Source organism: Notolepis coatsorum (assembly GCF_963971535.1).
Source record: "Notolepis coatsorum genome assembly, chromosome: 10".
Taxonomy (NCBI): Eukaryota; Metazoa; Chordata; class Actinopteri; order Aulopiformes; family Paralepididae; genus Notolepis; species Notolepis coatsorum.
Window position 1 is genome coordinate 113,260,175 of NC_140174.1, and position 19,775 is coordinate 113,279,949.

General features: G+C 40.2%; 1 protein-coding gene across 1 annotated transcript in view; it reads right to left on the reverse strand.

Moving 5' to 3' along the window:
• Positions 1-13,753: 13,753 nt before the first annotated feature.
• Positions 13,754-19,775, reverse strand: part of lifra (LIF receptor subunit alpha a) — a 149,894-nt gene continuing 143,872 nt past the window's right edge. The window contains exons 17-18 of the mRNA XM_084322882.1: positions 19,440-19,506; positions 13,754-15,147 (exon numbers count right to left, since the gene is read on the reverse strand). Of these exons, the coding sequence (XP_084179008.1) occupies positions 14,500-15,147; positions 19,440-19,506 (715 nt within the window). The 3' untranslated portion in view covers positions 13,754-14,499. The remainder of the gene's footprint in view (positions 15,148-19,439; positions 19,507-19,775) is intronic.

Here is a 19,775-nt window from a genome sequence, read left to right on the forward strand (position 1 = left end):
TCACAGAGAAATTTCAAAGGTACTCACAGTTGCACGAGGGTCTATGTAAATGTAATAGTTTGAAAGCATAAACATATAAACATTTTTTAAATAATTTTTATAAACTGGTCAACACTGCTCAAAAAGTCTCTAGCTGCCTGATGCCGGAAATAAAGCTGTGTTGACCATTTTATAAAAAATATTTAAAATGTTTATTAGCAACGCCGAGCTTTCAAACCATTACGTTTCTCTGTCCAAGACCCTCGTGCAACTGTGAGTACCTTTGAAATTTGATACTTGTATAACGAATGGTTCGGGTAGGACCAGTTCTTCATGGTAAATCTAGGTTGGTTTCCTATTGAAGAGCAAGGGACTGTGGATTCACTTGGCCAAACCTTGTTGGAGTGCATCACAGTCACGAACGGGGCTATGATCTGGGAGGTTCTGTCCAATATATATTATTATTTATATATATTTTTTGATCCACTTTTTTCTCACATCCCAATTTCGTATCACCAATTCTCCCCTCCCCTGTCTTGAACGTTGCTAGACTATGCCTCCCACTGGTCGGCTGTAGTGAGGATAGAAGCCTTGCATCACGTGTCCCCTCCGGTACACGAGGAGGCAGCCTGTCGCATCTTTTCACCAGACAGCGCGGACTCTCAGTGGCGAGGTGTAACGCGTGGGAGGCTCACGCTGCCCCCGATACTTCCTGTCTCTGCTGTACAGGCGTCACCCAACCGACCTGTAGGAGTCGCTGTCCACAACGTCCAATCCCCACCCATCAACTTTCCACCCGCTACCTCTGCCAATTGAGATATTTTGACGACTGGCCCAAGCCGCAGGCAACGCTGACTCGGGGAGTCGAGACCGGAGTCTCTTGCATTGGTGACGAGCGCAATCTCCGCTACGCCACCCAGCTGCCTTATTTATATATTTTTAAGGTTACAGTGGGGCTGCCGGTCTGGTGATTTAGCAAATGCTGAGTGGCCAACCACACGTCCTCTGAGTCTGCGGTTTGTATACAAATACATATTTATATATTTAAAAATATATATACTGTATATATATTTTTTTTTATATAAGATTCAAGAGGTTTATTTGTCACATACATACCAGGGCATACAGTGAAATGTGGGTGGTCATGCCTGCATCGATTGTGCAATAATACTAATAATAAAATAGACAAAAAAAAAACAGGTAATAAGAAGACATGATAAAAATAGACATGCTAAATTCCTGAGAAGGCACTGGTTCCTATGTACACTACTATACAATATACAATTTTAACTGTCATTATGCTATACTTACTATATCTAAACTATACTATACAAGAAGCACATATGTGACCCGCCGTGACCAAACCCGATTTGATGCGCAAGGGGGGAGGTGCTCTGAAATGAACAAAATGTCTTGCTGTTCAGAAAACCCAAAAAAATCGAAATCTTGATTTTTTTACATATTTGAATTGTCATTAATCTGTTCCCTTATTTGCCATTATTTGCAAACTTAAATACAACTTGTAAATGAGGTAATTATTGTTATATAGTTCCACAAGGATGTTCTGTCATGAGGTGGAAAAACTACACGCGCGGGCTATCGCTGGGTGCGGCCTGTCCGGGTAGCAAGTGGTACTTATGAGGTGTTAAAAAACACACAGACACAATTTAGCTCTCCTTTCTCAGAGAGAGAATAACAATGTTAATACACTATCTTAATGTTATAAGTTATAAGCAACGTAACGTGTGACAAGCAGTGTCTAAATAAAAAAGATAAAAAAGAGGCCTTGGCGGCCGTTATAAAACGCGTGTTTTAACTTAATTAAAAACCATTAAAACACAGTTAGAATTTTATGAGTGAACGAATTTCGGTAGGGTGCATTTTTTGCAACCTAATGGCTAAAAGTAAATTAATTTAATACGGAAACGGAGTGATAAAAAATGGCTTTTTCATCAGAGCGAGAGATTATTATTATTGTGGGGGCCCTGATGTAAACTATTTTCTGCGCTGGCATTCAGCACGGAATCTGTTAATACAGTTAAAAGTAAGTTGTTGTTGTTGTTGTGTCTTTCACTACCACACTACATGTATTTACATCTAAATACATCTAAATGCTTAACTGTTACTGTCTGGACGTTATGAATGCGCGCAGCACCGTGTATATCCCTCCTGTCTGGACGTTATGAATGCGCGCAGCACCGTGTATATCCCTCCTGTCTGGACGTTATGAATGCGCGCAGCACCGTGTATATCCCTCCTGTCTGGACGTTATGAATGCACGCAGCACCGTGTTTATCCCTCCTGTCTGGACGTTATGAATGTGCGCAGCACCGTGTATAGGCAGGGGAGATGAGGCGCGCGTTAACCCTTTCACTGCCACACTACAGAAGCGCTTAGTAACGCTTCGCCTCAAAGCCGTTTCTGGCCGAATTAGTCATCGAATCTTTAATTTTTTTTTAATTCTTATTCAGAGGTATTTCGTCGAGATTTCATAATGTGTAATGTGGCATGCAATTACTGTTAATCCTTAAACTACCACACTACAGAAGGTTAACCTTTCACTACCACACTACAGAAGGTTAACCTTTCACTACCACACTACAGAAGGTTAACCCTTTCACTACCACACTACTGAAGGTTAACCCTTTCACTACAACACCACAGAAGGTTAACCTTTCACTACCACACTACTGAAGGTTAACCCTTTCACTACAACACCACAGAAGGTTAACCTTTCACTACCACACTACAGAAGGTTAACCTTTCACTACCACACTACAGAAGGTTAACCCTTTCACTACCACACTACAGAAGGTTAACCTTTCACTACCACACTACAGAAGGTTAACCTTTCACTACCACACTACAGAAGGTTAACCTTTCACTACCACACTACAGAAGGTTAACCTTTCACTACCACACTACAGAAGGTTAACCCTTTCACTACCACACTACTGAAGGTTAACCCTTTCACTACCACACTACAGAAGGTTAACCTTTCACTACCACACTACAGAAGGTTAACCTTTCACTACCACACTACAGAAGGTTAACCCTTTCACTACCACACTACAGAAGGTTAACCTTTCACTACCACACTACAGAAGGTTAACCTTTCACTACCACACTACAGAAGGTTAACCTTTCACTACCACACTACAGAAGGTTAACCCTTTCACTACCACACTACAGAAGGTTAACCTTTCACTACCACACTACAGAAGGTTAACCCTTTCACTACCACACTACTGAAGGTTAACCTTTCACTACCACACTACAGAAGGTTAACCTTTCACTACCACACAAATTTTTTAATAAACTATCATGACTTTTCCTTTTTTCTCTGGGTGTTGTGTTTGCAGTCACCAGACTCATTGTAATAACAAAGAGCCTCAGACTGGAAAGCTGCCAGGTGTTAATTGCCCTAGAGAGAGGGGGGCCATGGATTACAATAACTTCTGGGTAGTGTTGTAGTTGTTTCACTATTGTCACCGAATAGCCTGCTCGTCTCTTGAAGGCTATTATCTCTGAATACGTTTTGTGATAATCACCATGAATCATAGGAAGTAGCTTGCAAAGTATCCCACCAAAATGTTCAAGTGATGGCTTATTTTGAAGGTATGAATCTGTACTTTCATAATATGTAAAAAAAAAAAAAAAAAATGAAGATCCCTCAACATGACCCTGAAGTCCATACCTGGTGTTCTTTCCTAAAAGTGACCTTTATATTCCTCATTCCTTTAAACAAAATGGAAAGGTCACTAGCGATTGCAGCATGTGTGTTGTGTGTGTGTATGTGTGTGCTCATGTGAAGCTGAGCCGTAGTATATATATATATATATATATATATATATATATATATATATATATATATATATATATATATATATAAACTAAAAGGAGAAAACCTTCAAGGGAAAGAAGGGACCGCACACTCCACAGGACTCGTTTTTGCTTATTTATTGTTTGCACAACGCGTTTCGCTATCGCTTCCTCAGGTACATTTTGTTCTCAACTAAACGAAAGAACATACTGTTAAAAGGAGCGGTACACTTGAGATAAGCCGAGATAACTTCTTAAAACTCCCCTCCACTCACTTGCGGTTAACTCCTCTTGGAGGCTTGACTTTGACTATACAGATTGTTATTTGTGACTTTGACTATACAGATTGTTATTTGTGACTTTGACTATACAGATTGTTATTTGTGACTTTGACTATACAGATCTTTGACTATACAGATTGTTATTTGTGACTTTGACTATACAGATTGTTATTTGTGACTTTGACTATACAGATTGTTATTTGTGACTTTGACTATACAGATTGTTATTTGTGACTTTGACTATACAGATTGTTATTTGTGACTGTGACTATACATATTGTGACTTTGTGACTTTGACTATACAGATTGTTATTTGTGACTTTGAATATACAGATTGTTATTTGTGACTTTGACTATACAGATTGTTATCCTTGCATATTAATAGATCCCTCTATCCCCCCCTTTCCCCACCCCCTATCTCTCCCCCCTCTCTCTCCCGCCCCTATCTCTCTCCTCTCTCTCTCCCCCCTCTCTCCCGCCCCTCTCTCTCTCCCCCCTCTCTCTCCCCTCTCCCTCTCTCTACCCCCCCCCTCTCCCCACCCCCTCTCTCCCGCCCCTCTCTCTCTCCCCCCTCTCTCTCCCCTCTCCCTCTCTCTACCCCCCCCCTCTCTCTCTCCCCCTCTCCCTCCCACCCCTCTCTCTCTCTCCCCCCTCTCTCTCCCCTCTCCCTCTCTCTATCCCCCCCTCTCCCCACCCCCTCTCTTTCTCCTCTCTCTCTCCCGCCCCTCTCTCTCTCCCCCATCTCTCTCCCCTCTCCCTCTCTCTATCCCCCCCTCTCCCCACCCCTCTCTCTCCCCCTCTCTCTCTCTCCCCACCCCCTCTCCCCCTCTCTCTCTATCCCCCCCTCTCTCTCCCTCCCCCCCAATCTCTGTCTCTCTATCCCCCTCTCCCCACCCCCCCTCTCTCTCCCCACCCCCCTCTCTCTCCCTCCCTCCCCCCAATCTCTGTCTCTCTATCCCCCCCTCTCTCTCTCACCTGAGGAAGCGATAGCGAAACGCGTTGTGCAAACAATAAATAAGCAAAAACGAGTCCTGTGGAGTGTGCGGTCCCTTCTTTCCCTTGAAGGTTTTCTCCTTTTAGTTTATTTATCTCTCTTGCGCTGACCTGCACCTCCAGTCGGGGTCCAACACGATGTGCACGAGTCTTATATAGTTTAATATATATATATATATATATATATATATATATATATATATATATATATATATATATATATATATATATATATATATGAACCCGACCCAATTCGAGCCCGGGTGAATTCAGATCAAATCTAGATTCAGAATCTGGTTCAGACAGAGAATAGAAGTTCTAATGTAAAGTAAAGCTATTTCATACTATTTCGAAGTAAACCTGAGCTGGTGTTGCTCAATGGGTGTAGCGTCTACATCACATCCTGTCACAAAGACATCACATCCTGTCACAAAGAAACATCACATCCTGTCACAAAGACATCACATCCTGTCACAAAGAAACATCACATCCTGTCACAAAGACACATCACATCCTGTCACAAAGACATGTTTCTGCTTCTGTCCTGTTTAAACCTCTGCGACATTGACTGTTTGTGCACTGAAAGCAGTCATGTTGGAATCTGCCAACAACAACAACAAGGCAGACTTCCTCTTCGTCATCTACACCTGGATGGTACATAGAGAAAAAAAAACTCTTTCCAAGGGCAGCCGGCCATAAAACTCATGAAGGACTCGACCAGATCCTTCAGAAAGGCCTCTGAATGCCTGTAGACCATGTGACACTGAAGCTCATGAGAACTACTGATATACATGCACTGTCATCATAGACTGTCAGACTGTCTCATATACTATCATCATAGACGATCATCAGACTGTCATCTTTTTCCTATTTGATACGCAGTTTAGAACCTGACAGTCTTTCTTCCTGTTTGATACTCCGTTTAGAACCTGACAGTCTTTCTTCCTGTTTGATACTCAGTTTAGAACCTGAGTCTTTTTTTCCTGTTTGATACTCAGTTTAGAACCTGAGTATTTTTTTCCTGTTTGATACTCAGTTTAGAACCCAAGTCTTTATTCCTGTTTGATACTCAGTTTAGAACCCGACAGTCTTTCTTCCTGTTTGATATTCAGTTTAGAACCCAAGTCTTTATTCCTGTTTGATACTCAGTTTAGAACCTGACAGTCTTTCTTCCTGTTTGATACTCAGTTTAGAACCCAAGTCTTTATTCCTGTTTGATATTCAGTTTAGAACCCGACAGACTTTCTTCCTGTTTGATACTCAGTTTAGAATCTGACAGACTTTCTTCCTGTTTGATATTCAGTTTAGAACCCGACACTTTCTTCCTGTTTGATATTCAGTTTAGAACCCGACAGACTTTCTTCCTGTTTGATACTCAGTTTAGAATCTGACAGTCTTTCTTCCTGTTTGATACTCAGTTTAGAACCCAAGTCTTTATTCCTGTTTGATATTCAGTTTAGAACCCGACAGACTTTCTTCCTGTTTGATACTCAGTTTAGAATCTGACAGACTTTCTTCCTGTTTGATATTCAGTTTAGAACCCGACACTTTCTTCCTGTTTGATACCCACATATAACCACACAATAACACTGAAAAGACGAATAAACATTTAAATATCTTTATTGCAGTAAAGTAGGTTGTGTTAAGCGCCGTTTACAATTAGTGTCACATCATCTGTCCCCTTGATAAAGCATTCTCCAGAAACAAAACGGTGTCTCTTTTCTTTCCATAGTTTCTGAAACATTCCCCTCAACATCAAGGTTTTAAAGCATTTTCAGTGTCGAAAGCACTTTTAGTCGCGTGGCCATGCATCAATATTAGCATTAGAAGAGCAGCATCAAAGAAAGGAGGATACAGTGTAGCAGTTACTCAACATACAGAGCAGGAGGCGTAGCACTCATATATAGCCCACATAATCATTGTTTTATTATTATTACAGATACAATGTGTCTAAGAGACTGACTTGATGGAAGTAAAGGTCTATTTCACTCCAATATATGATATAAACATTTTAAAATGGAAGCGCAAACCCTGTAAAGCCTCAACATGTATTTAAAACTCACATTTCACCAGGTCCTCGTATGAAAGGCACAGACAACTGTGGGAAGGTAAGTTACAACGTAAACAAAGCAAACAGTGGGAAACTGACTAACTGCAATCATTAATTGTGCCTTTAAAAAAAATGACAAATGTATCGAACTGGAAGGTGGGGAACCAGTGTAAGAGCATTTGGAGGCTTTAATTTGATGTTGAATGTTGAAATACATAATGTTGAAATACATAATATAACAATAATAATAATAACACACCAAGAGTGACTCACCATTTCAAAATACACAACTTTGAAAATCTTAGCATTTTGTATGCAAAGGTTTATTGTTTATTTGGATCCCCATTAGTTGTTATAAAGGCAAAAAGTACTCTTCCTAGGGTAAAGGCTAATACATTACTGCCCAGTCATTTAGAATGGTCCATTAACCCTTTCACTGCCACACAACAGCAGGTTAACCCTTTACTATCACACTACCGATGGTCGTAACCGGCTGTTGTGTGGCAGTGAAAGGGTTAACCTTCTGTGTATTGTCGCAGTGAAAGGGTTAAACCGTTTGGTAGTGCGGCAGTGAAACGGTTAATGTTATGCCAGGAATCACTCAGTACATTTATTTCCAGATGGTGGAAATGTCAATTTGGAACACAACTCTACACTTTAGACTTGCAAGGTTTTGGGCAAAGCTACATTGCTGCTACATAGTGAAGCTAGCTAACACTAAAGCTACATTGCTGCTACATAGTGAAGCTAGCTAACACTAAAGCTACACTGCAAAAACATAGTGAAGCTAGCTAGCACTAAAGCTACACTGCAAAAACGGGATCATCCCTATGTTCCCCGGGTCCTATGTTCCCCGGGTTCTATGTTCCCCGCTTTGATTGATTAATAGATTGAAAATTGTATTAATTTTTATTATTTTATTAATTATTAATGTCCGCCTTGTTTCGAACGGTTAAGCTTAGGCCCTCTTTCGAACTGGTTAAGGTTAGAGTTTGGAATCAGGGCTGGTGGTCTAAAATGTTCAATCAATCAAAGCGGGGAACATAGAACCCGGGGAACATAGGACCCGGGGAACATAGACATGCTCCCGCAAAAACATAGTGAAGCTAGCTAGCACTAAAGCTACACTGCAACAACACAGTGAAGCTAGCTAGCACTAAAGCTACACTGCTGCAACACAGTGAAGCTAGCTAACACTAAAGCTACACTGCAACAACAGTGAAGCTAGCTAGCACTAAAGCTACACTGCAACAACATAGTGAAGCTAGCTAGCACTAAAGCTACACTGCAACAACAGTAAAGCTAGCTAGCACTAAAGCTACACTGCAACAACATAGTGAAGCTAGCTAACACTAAAGCTACACTGAAACAACATAGTGAAGCTAGCTAACACTAAAGCTACACCGCTACAACAACATAGTGAAGCTAGCGCTAGCACTAAAGCTACACCGCTACAACAACATAGTGAAGCTAGCTAGCACTAAAGCTACACTAATACAACAACATAGCAAGCTAGCTAGCACTCTCATAATGCATAATGCACAAGATCAGGTTACATCTTTGGATTACATACTTTAGCTCGCTTTATACACAAGAGACTTAATGTACGACAATTCCTCCCAGTGGTTCAAACTAGGGATGCTCGATATTGGCTTTTTTACCGATACCGATATACCGATATTGTCCAACTCTTAATTTCCGATACCGATTTCAACCGATATCACATCTTAATGCCTATCGGCCGGCCGATAATATCGGACATCATTTCTATAGAAATGAAATTTCTTTTATTTCTTTTTTTGAAAACGGATATCACATTTTAATGCCGATATCGGCCGATAATATCGGACATCCATAGTTCAAACAGTCTGACACAAGCTTGTAACGATCAAAGAGGACTTTAAGAGTACTATCTCTGGAATCAACAACAGAATATTATAACTATATCTCTCAGTAAAGGTGGTTAGTCACTGTTAACTAAGATTTATATAGCATAGAGAAGTACATTTCTAATGACATAAGAGTATCAGTTATTTATGCATTAAAAAGTACAGCAGACAAGGTTTACACACTTTGCCACATAAAAAAAACAAGGTCTTAGAGGAAAAGAAAGGTTGTTTACCAATGATCAGCATAGAAATGAACAGATAGCATGCATGGGCTATTCTCTGAAGACTCCTATGAGTACTGACAAAATTTTCGACTGGCTTAATCACCCCGGACGTGATTTGATTGGTGCAGGCAAACCCTCCACTGTACTCCTGTAACCAATCACGTTCCTCCCACCGGTCTAGTCATCTAGCCTTTATATATGTCTATGGTTCTGCATCTAAGCCACCTGCTACAGTGAAGAAGTATCGTCGTCACAGCAGTTCTGAAGCTTGTTGGCTGGACTGAACTAAAAGGTTTTGAAAAATAGCAAAACAGCACTAAGATGCTATTGGGAAACACTAGTGTACTGGTCAGTGGTGGATGAAGTACACAGTTCCTTTACTCAAGTAAAAGTAGAAATACCCAGATAAATAAGTACCCTGGTAAAAGTAGAAGTCCTCCATTCAAATTCTACTTAAGTTAAAGTAGAGAAGTATTTGCTATTCTACATGTGTGTGTGTGTTCGTGCTTGGGAGCATTCAACCCTCGAACCGTTGACCTCTAAAGGTCATGTTAAAGTGGTATGTGGTCCAGTTATGCTGCTCTGATTACATCCTCTTGAAGTAGACAGGCTTCAAATGTGAAAGTATATAATCTACAAAGTAACTAGTAACTGATGGGCTCAGATAAATGTAGTAGAGTAAAAAGTACAATATTTCCTTTGAAATGTAGTGGAGTAAGAGTACAAAGTTCCCTAAAATAAAAATACTTTAAATGTGCTCAAAATTGTACTTAAGTAAAAATACTTTGTTACTTCCCACCACTGGTACTGGTGCCCTCAACACCCAAGACACACGTGAATGAAAGTTCATTTCAGCCGGTCTTCAGAGCCGCAACTGCTAATCAATTATATAATTGATGATGATAATGTAATCATATTTATATCATGTGGTATGATTATGTGCTTCCCCTTCCATATATATATATTTATTTATTTAAACATCAAGCTTTGTAAGGAGAGGGAAAAGCCTACAGCAAACCCACCTCATAATCTCAGAAAACTCCACTAGTAATCCATGTTTAAAAAACTAACTAAAAACAAAGAAACTCTCCAGGATTGGTTGTAATGTGGAAACACACCATTCTTCACAGTAACATCTAGTGTGAAAATAATAAACAACCATGACACCAATTATTAACACTCTGCTAAAATGAATTCACCTTGGACATCCATGTAGACATTGCATTATGTTCAGTGCTTGTTGTAGAATCTCCTATCCCATGCGATACCATATTGAGCTAATCTGAGTTAAATACTGTTTATTTAATCATTTCCTTTTGCATGTGTGATATTTGTTAAACTCTAAGCATTTGTGAGCAAGGCAGCATAGGTAAGGTAACATGGTACAAACGATTGGAAGCATAACATTTATAACAAGGCAATACTTATACGTTTTTCTTTTACCATTCATCAAAACCCCTGTTCATTTGGTGCAAGGCTGTAGTTTCACAATCATCGACTCAACAGAAGAGGTCCGGGCACATAACTATGAGACAACCATGCAAAACACTTGCTTTTCAAAGACCAAATTGAACATGAAATACATGTTTAATACAAATAAAAAGGTGCAGGGGTAGTAGCTATCTTACATCTATGACAAAATAACCTTCCATTTAAAATACACACAATAAAAACAAATGATAAAAAAAACAATAGTTGGTTTGTGTTCATGTTCTAGCTTATTTCAGTGTGCTGGGTTTCTCGCCCAGGCGATTCCAGACCAAAGCGATAGAAAGACCACTCAGTTTGATATCCGTGTTAAACAGTGAAACCGTCACTCTGTAACAGGGTTCTGTGTGAAATGGACACGGTGATTAAAGATGGCAGCCAGCCTGGGTCACTGGCCGTGTCTGAAGGGTCACGTGACCTACTACTCACTGAATAGTATGCAACAATAAAAATGATCAATCCATAATTCATGTACTGTGTTTTTGTTCTAGTCTTGTGTAGCTTGCTAGGGCGCTAGCTTCAACTGTAGTCATGTCTTCTTCTAGTCTTGTGTAGCTTGCTAGGGCGCTAGCTTCAACTGTATATGTCTTCTTCTAGTCTTGTGTAGCTTGCTAGGGTGCAAGCTTCAACTGTAGTCATGTCTTCTTCTAGTCTTGTGTAGCACTAACTTGTAGTCATATATTGTCTTTTCTTTCAGTTTCAACAAGTAAATCTCTTCCTTTTCGCCGAAATGTCTCAACCCCTTTTTTACCGGGTGAGATTCGGAAGAGAGTGAGAGGCTGGGACTGAGGTCAATTTTGTTCCAACATCATTCAACTGATATTAAACTTCAGGAGATTCTACACCAGTATACTCAGAAAGCATGTTCAAATCGTACGCAGTAACATTATAACGTTTTCAGACACGGACATGACCAATGACCTTTATCAACACCTGCTCTCGCCAGTTCGGACTGAGGCAGACTCAGAGACGAGAGCATAAAATGCGACACTTGAAGGATTAGGTCCGATGACATCACTTCAGTTGTGGGCGCCATCTCGACACACACCTGCTACAACGTTCCATCATCTCTCCACAGTCAAATGCCTTTGTTCTCACCAGCTGCCCGGCCGCACGGCCTCCCATCTCCACGACGCAGTCGTCCCCAAAAGACAGACCGGTAAAAGACATGAATATATAATATAAGTAACTTCTTCTAGTGTTAGTGATATGGGTGTAACGATGCGACCTCACAACTTTTACAATTCTTCAGGCAATGATTCAATGCATCATGAAAATCAGTTAATTCCCCCCAAAAAATGTAATACACAAATGTGGCTGGGGGAACTGATTCACTCAGCATGAATTTTTCTTTCTTTTTTTTCTCGATTCTAACATTTTCAAATCGATGCAGTTGAATCATCACATTAGGATCGATGCATCGTTACACCCCTAATAATAAGTAACTTCTTCTAGTGTTAGTGATCATTCTGTATAACCAGTGTTCTTCCCAGTATTCCGTGGTCATTTGAGGTTCCGAGATGCTCTCTGTAGTGTTCCGTGGTCATTTGAGGTTCCGAGATGCTCTCTCTGTAGTGTTCCGTGGCCATTTGAGGTTCCGAGATGCTCTCTCTGTAGTGTTCCGTGGTCATTGAGGTTCCGAGATGCTCTCTCTGTAGTGTGTTCCGTCGCCATCGGAGGTGCTTTAGTGTCCCGGTAGCCTGTATCAGTTCCGCAACCGTTCCTATTTCCGGGGTAGGTCTGATTGGCCCCGACAGGCACGTGACCCGCCGCGGCCGCTGGAGTTCGCTTCGCCTTTCACATCGCTGCCGTTGGTGAAAGCAGGTTGAGAGGCGAGAGCGTAGATTTCGCTGTGTATCATTTAATCATTTAACATTTGAAAAGCATACATTGTTGTCATACAGAAGTACAGAATACTTTTATCCAAAATGCTTCTTACTGTTACACTGTTAGAGACTGTGCTAGACAAATGAATGACTAATTCGGTCAGAAATAACGTAACTAATAACGTTAGTAAGCACTGCTTATATGCTTATTATGTCTGCGGGGTACAGTAAACGTTTCTCCCGGTACATTCTGAAGAGCACACCGCTGTATGTTGGAGAACCAGCGGTCTTCCGAAGTTCCGCTCCTCCTCACTCGAGTGAGACTAAAGCCGTGCACAGCTCAGCCCTGTGAGACGCGAGCAGGAAGGAGCTGGGAGTCCTTCCAATCGGAATATGTTGTTTCTTTACACATATGTTGGATTATGAATGTCTTTATAGCTACAAATGAATGCTGCCAGGCTGGTCCGCGACCCTCCGTGCTGCGATCACCAGCGGGGAGAATATGCTCACGCGAGCGGCATCGCTGAGCTCTGGTGACGGTCTTATTGGGGCTTATGCCGAGAACAGCAGCAACTGTTGTTACTGCTTTCTGACCGAATTAGTCATTCATTTGTAGCTATAAAGACATATTCATAATCCAACATGTGTAAAGAAACAACATATTCCGATTGGAAGGACTCCCAGCTCCTTCCTGCTCGCGTCTCACAGGGCTGAGCTGTGCACGGCTTTAGTCTCACTCGAGTGAGGAGGAGCGGAACTTCGGAAGACCGCTGGTTCTCCAACATACAGCGGTGTGCTCTTCAGAATGTACCGGGAGAAACGTTTACTGTACCCCGCAGAAATAACGTAACTAATAACGTTAGTAAGCACTGCTTATATGCTTATTATTAGTTACGTTATTTCTGACCGAATTAGTCATTAATTTGTCTAGCACAGTCTCTAACAGTGTAACAGTAAGAAGCATTTTGGATAAAAGTATTCTGTACTTCTGTATGACAACAATGTATGCCTTTCAAATGTTAAATGATTAAATGATACACAGCGAAATCTACGCTCTCGCCTCTCATCCTGCTTTCACCAACGGCAGCGATGTGAAAGGCGAAGCGAACTCCAGCAGTAGCGCGCTTGCCGCTGGGGCTGCCGCAGGGCGTGGCCGCGGCGGGTCACGTGCCTGTCGGGGCCAATCAGGCCTACCCCGGAAATAGGAACGGTTGCGGAACTGATACAGGCGTCCCGGTAAGATTAATCTTCACATCACAAGTTCACATCACGAGAAAAACTAAAAAACGCAAAACATTTGAAATGTAAAACGAACAAACACAGATACTATGCTGTGTGCATGAGAAGGAACACTGGGTGAGAAATCACAAAATGCCCGACGCGGGGCGTCACTGAGTGAAAGGCAGTGAGGGACTGGGGGAGGGGGCAGCCGTCAGGGGTGTACGCTCAGTGCAGTGGAACGTCGGGAGAACGTTGCAGAATAGAAATATCACGGGTTGAAGCGACTCAATTCTTTTGAATTCGTTTTCGACTCTGTATCACGAATGTAAGTACTTGTACATGGTCTGAAATGTACGTACTTGTACATGGTCTGAAAACAAGTGGTATCAGGACATCCCTATTTATTCCCTGATAAAATACGTGACATCTGCATATAAGTAATGTAAAATGGTGCTTAGCTCAAGTCTAGGAGGCCTGTTGTTTATTTCTCCAAGAGAATATTCCAGCAATTATACATGCAGCTCTGGCAATAAGGAGTATTTGCTATGCAGAAATAAGGATTAATTATATCCTTATGTAATATCATGATTCAATTCATGTCATTTCTATTTTTTTTAAGCCTTAGTGGGCTGGCTGACTGAGTCTAATCAATGTGCAACATTTCATAACGTTTCACTTTTAACACAGCAGCCCCCCCCCCCCGGCTGTAGAGAGTGATGACACTCATCAGGGCTTCCCAGACGACAGCAGACTTTGGAACCAGGTCGTGGCAGACGACCCTTGACCCGCCTCGTCGTCCCCCGGGTCGGGGAGGAGGAACTGCGTGGAGGCGATGGAGGTGGGGGAGCCCAGGCAGGGAGCAGAGCCTCCGTCCTCCACTGGGGAGTCCAGGTGCCAGGAGCTCTGGGGCTGGTATCCCCCGAACGAGCCTCCTCCCGCGGCGGGCTGAGGCTCTGGGAAAGACTGGGGTTCCTCTGCCGGGCCTTGGCCTTGGCCCGGGGCTCCGGGCTGCATCTGCGGCCGGTAGCCTCCTCCTCCTCGGGAGCCGGCGGGGGGGTCCGGCTGCGGCTGGAGGGCCAGGGAGGACCCCGACGTCTGGATCCCCGTGTAGGTGACGTCGGTGCGTGCGGAGTCCAGGGAGGACGCAGAGGACGAGCCCGACGAGTCCTCCGGGTAGCGAGGCCTGATGGGACGCTCGTCCATCACCTGGTTGTAGTAGCGCAGCGAAGCGGGCTCATCCCCATCGGCCGGCTCGTCCCCCGTCCCCCCCTCCTCCTCGGGGACGGCCACCAGGGCCTCCTTGCTGGAGCCCCACTGGGGCTCGTCCACGATGTGGACCACGCTGTGGGGAGACGGCTTCACGTCCAGCGGGCCCTACAGACAGACAGACAGACAGACAGACACACACACACAGTTAGGAATGCAATGGTAGATTACCAGTAAGGGTGTTTACACTTTTATTTAATTTCTTTCATGTTTTACATATAGTTTTTGTTTTTTTGTTTTGCATATATATGTATTTGTTTTGTAAAGTTTTAAATTAGTACACCCATTTGAGTAGTGGAAAAGGGGTAGGATTAAATAAGTGTATTATACTTCTTCCTACTCCTTTTCGAACATGTAAATTGCTTTTGTTTATTTATTATTATTTTCTTTTTCATTAAATTTCTTGAGATCAAAGATTTTATATTGTTTGTATTTATTTACATGTTCGAAATAAAGATAAAAAAAAAAAGTTTAATGGTGCTATATAGATAACATTCAGCCACTAGATGTCGCACTAGAGCACATCATTCATGTTATTACTGAAATAACATCAATGTCATGAGCTTTCAAATTGTGCAACCACAAAAATAACGTTCTACATCGGTAACAATAACCAACAACTGAAATTATGCAATGTGCAATCCCGTTGCTAGAACAATAACATACATAACAATACAGTTCAATAGACACTCAATCTCTCCAAGAGCGAGATAAGCTTTGTTGTATTTTCTTGACTTGGGCTCAACATCACTAAAACATCTATCATTTTTTTTAAACGCAACATTAATTCATACATTCTGTAGAGAATGAGAGTGTGACATGGTTTGTTTACTGTTGTGAGCCACAAGAACATCTATCTATAGTACACTCAACATCTATAGACACTCAACATCTATAAAGATCTATACTCAACATCTATAGACACTCAACATCTATAAAGATCTATACTCAACATCTATAGACACTCAACATCTATAAAGATCTATACTCAACATCTATAGACACTCAACATCTATAAAGATCTATACACAACATCTATAGACACTCAACATCTATAAAGATCTATACTCAACATCTATAGACACTCAACATCTATAAAGATCTATACTCAACATCTATAGACACTCAACATCTATAAAGATCTATACTCAACATCTATAGACACTCAACATCTATAGATACTCAACATCTATAGTACACTCAACATCTATAGACACTCAACATCTATAGACACTCAACATCTATAAAGATCTATACTCAACATCTATAGACACTCAACATCTATAGACACTCAACATATATAGACACTCAACATCTATAGACACTCAACATCTATAGTACACTCAACATCTATAGACACTCAACATCTATAGACACTCAACATCTATAGACACTCAACATCTATAGTACACTCAACATCTATAGACACTCAACATCTATAGACACTCAACATCTATAGACACTCAACATCTATAGTACACTCAACATCTATAGACACTCAACATCTATAAATATCTATACACTCAACATCTATAGACACTCAACATCTATAGACACTCAACATCTATAGACACTCAACATCTATAGTACACTCAACATCTATAGACACTCAACATCTATAAATATCTATACACTCAACATCTATAGACACTCAACATCTATAGACACTCAACATCTATAAATATCTATACACTCAACATCTATAGACACTCAACATCTATAAATATCTATACACTCAACATCTATAGACACTCAACATCTATAGACACTCAACATCTATAAATATCTATACACTCAACATCTATAGACACTCAACATCTATAAATATCTATACACTCAACATCTATAGACACTCAACATCTATAAATATCTATACACTCAACATCTATAGACACTCAACATCTATAGACACTCAACATCTATAAATATCTATACACTCAACATCTATAGACACTCAACATCTATAAAGATCTATACACTCAACATCTATAGACACTCAACATCTATAGACACTCAACATCTATAGACACTCAACATCTATAGTACACTCAACATCTATAGACACTCAACATCTATAAATATCTATACACTCAACATCTATAGACACTCAACATCTATAGACACTCAACATCTATAAATATCTATACACTCAACATCTATAGACACTCAACATCTATAAATATCTATACACTCAACATCTATAGACACTCAACATCTATAGACACTCAACATCTATAAATATCTATACACTCAACATCTATAGACACTCAACATCTATAAATATCTATACACTCAACATCTATAGACACTCAACATCTATAGACACTCAACATCTATAAATATCTATACACTCAACATCTATAGACACTCAACATCTATAAAGATCTATACACTCAACATCTATAGACACTCAACATTTATAGACACTCAACATCTATAGACACTCAACATCTATAGACACTCAACATCTATAGACACTCAACATCTATAGACACTCAACATCTATAAATATCTATACACTCAACATCTATAGACACTCAACATCTATAAATATCTATACACTCAACATATATAGACACTCAACATCTATAGACACTCAACATCTATAGACACTCAACATCTATAGACACTCAACATCTATAGACACTCAACATCTATAAATATCTATACACTCAACATCTATAGACACTCAACATCTATAAATATCTATACACTCAACATCTATAGACACTCAACATCTATAAATATCTATACACTCAACATCTATAGACACTCAACATCTATAAATATCTATACACTCAACATCTATAGACACTCAACATCTATAAATATCTATACACTCAACATCTATAGACACTCAACATCTATAGACACTCAACATCTATAGACACTCAACATCTATAAATATCTATACACTCAACATCTATAAAGATCTATACACTCAACATCTATAGACACTCAACATCTATAAATATCTATACACTCAACATCTATAGACACTCAACATCTATAAATATCTATACACTCAACATCTATAGACACTCAACATCTATAAATATCTATACACTCAACATCTATAGACACTCAACATCTATAGACACTCAACATCTATAGACACTCAACATCTATAAATATCTATACACTCAACATCTATAAAGATCTATACACTCAACATCTATAGACACTCAACATCTATAAATATCTATACACTCAACATCTATACAGATCTATACACTCAACATCTATACACTCAACATCTATAAAGATCTATACACTCAACATCTATAAACATCTATACAAATCTATACACTCAACATCTATAAAGATCTATACTCAACATCTATAAACATCTATACAAATCTATACACTCAACATCTATAAAGATCTATACTCAACATCTATAAACATCTATACAAATCTATACACTCAACATCTATAAAGATCTATACTCAACATCTATACACTCAACATCTATAAAGATCTATACAAATCTATACACTCAACATCTATAAAGATCTATACTCAACATCTATACACTCAACATCTATAAAGATCTATACAAATCTATACACTCAACATCTATAAAGATCTATACTCAACATCTATACAAATCTATACACTCAACAGCTATAAAGATCTATACTCAACATCTATACAAATCTATACACTCAACATCTATAAAGATCTATACACTCAACATCTATACACTCAACATCTATACAAATCTATACACTCAACATCTATACACTCAACATCTATAAATATATATACACTCAACATATATAAAGATATATACACTCAACATCTATAAAGATCTATACACTCAACATCTATAAAGACACTCAACATCTATAAAGACACTCAACATCTATAAAGATGTCCATTTCACACAATGTGCAGTACACTGCAACATCATTGAATGAATGAATGAATGAAAACTTTATTTAACAGATTGCAGAATGGGTACAATACAGCACGGCTCAATACACACAATTGTTAAGGGGATGCAGACCAGAGAAAGACTTTCGTCTTGTTTACATCAGGGTCCCCCATTTTCAATTCAGTGACATTTATGACATACAATACATACATGACATTTATGGCATAGGGACATACATGACATACAGGTATTTAGTACTGTTACATTTGTGACATATATGATATGCAAATACACAGTACTGTTACCCATAGATCCTGACAGAGTATATACATATGATGGGGAGGGGACTGTACATTAGGAGGGGGTAAATCTAAGAGACCAGGCCCTTCTGATAGCAACCACCGGGGGGCAACATGACAACTTTCCCTCCCTCTATATGGAGAGATGAATCTATAATGATCTGCTGAAGCGTGTCGATATGAATGAAATAATTAAAACATGGCTCAGACAAACACCCCACCTGTGTCCTGGACCAATCCCCAGCCAGCTTGGGTTCAGGTATGTCTGGGTAGAAGGCCTTCTTCACCCTGGTGTCAATGGAGAAACAACACATACCCACTGCCATGTTAGATCAATGTTGTTGTCGCCTTCCTTTAGAAGGGAGATTTAGTTCATTTTCTACCTCTGATTTTGGCTGTGTTATGAGTGTTATGAGTGTTTACGGTATGCTGTAGTGTCATGAAATGTCTGTGGGCATGAAATTGTTGCTGTTTGCCACGGTCGCTATTGCATTGTGCATTATCAGTCGTAATGTAGCATTTGTGTGTGTAACGTAGGTAGTGCGCGCGCGTGAGAG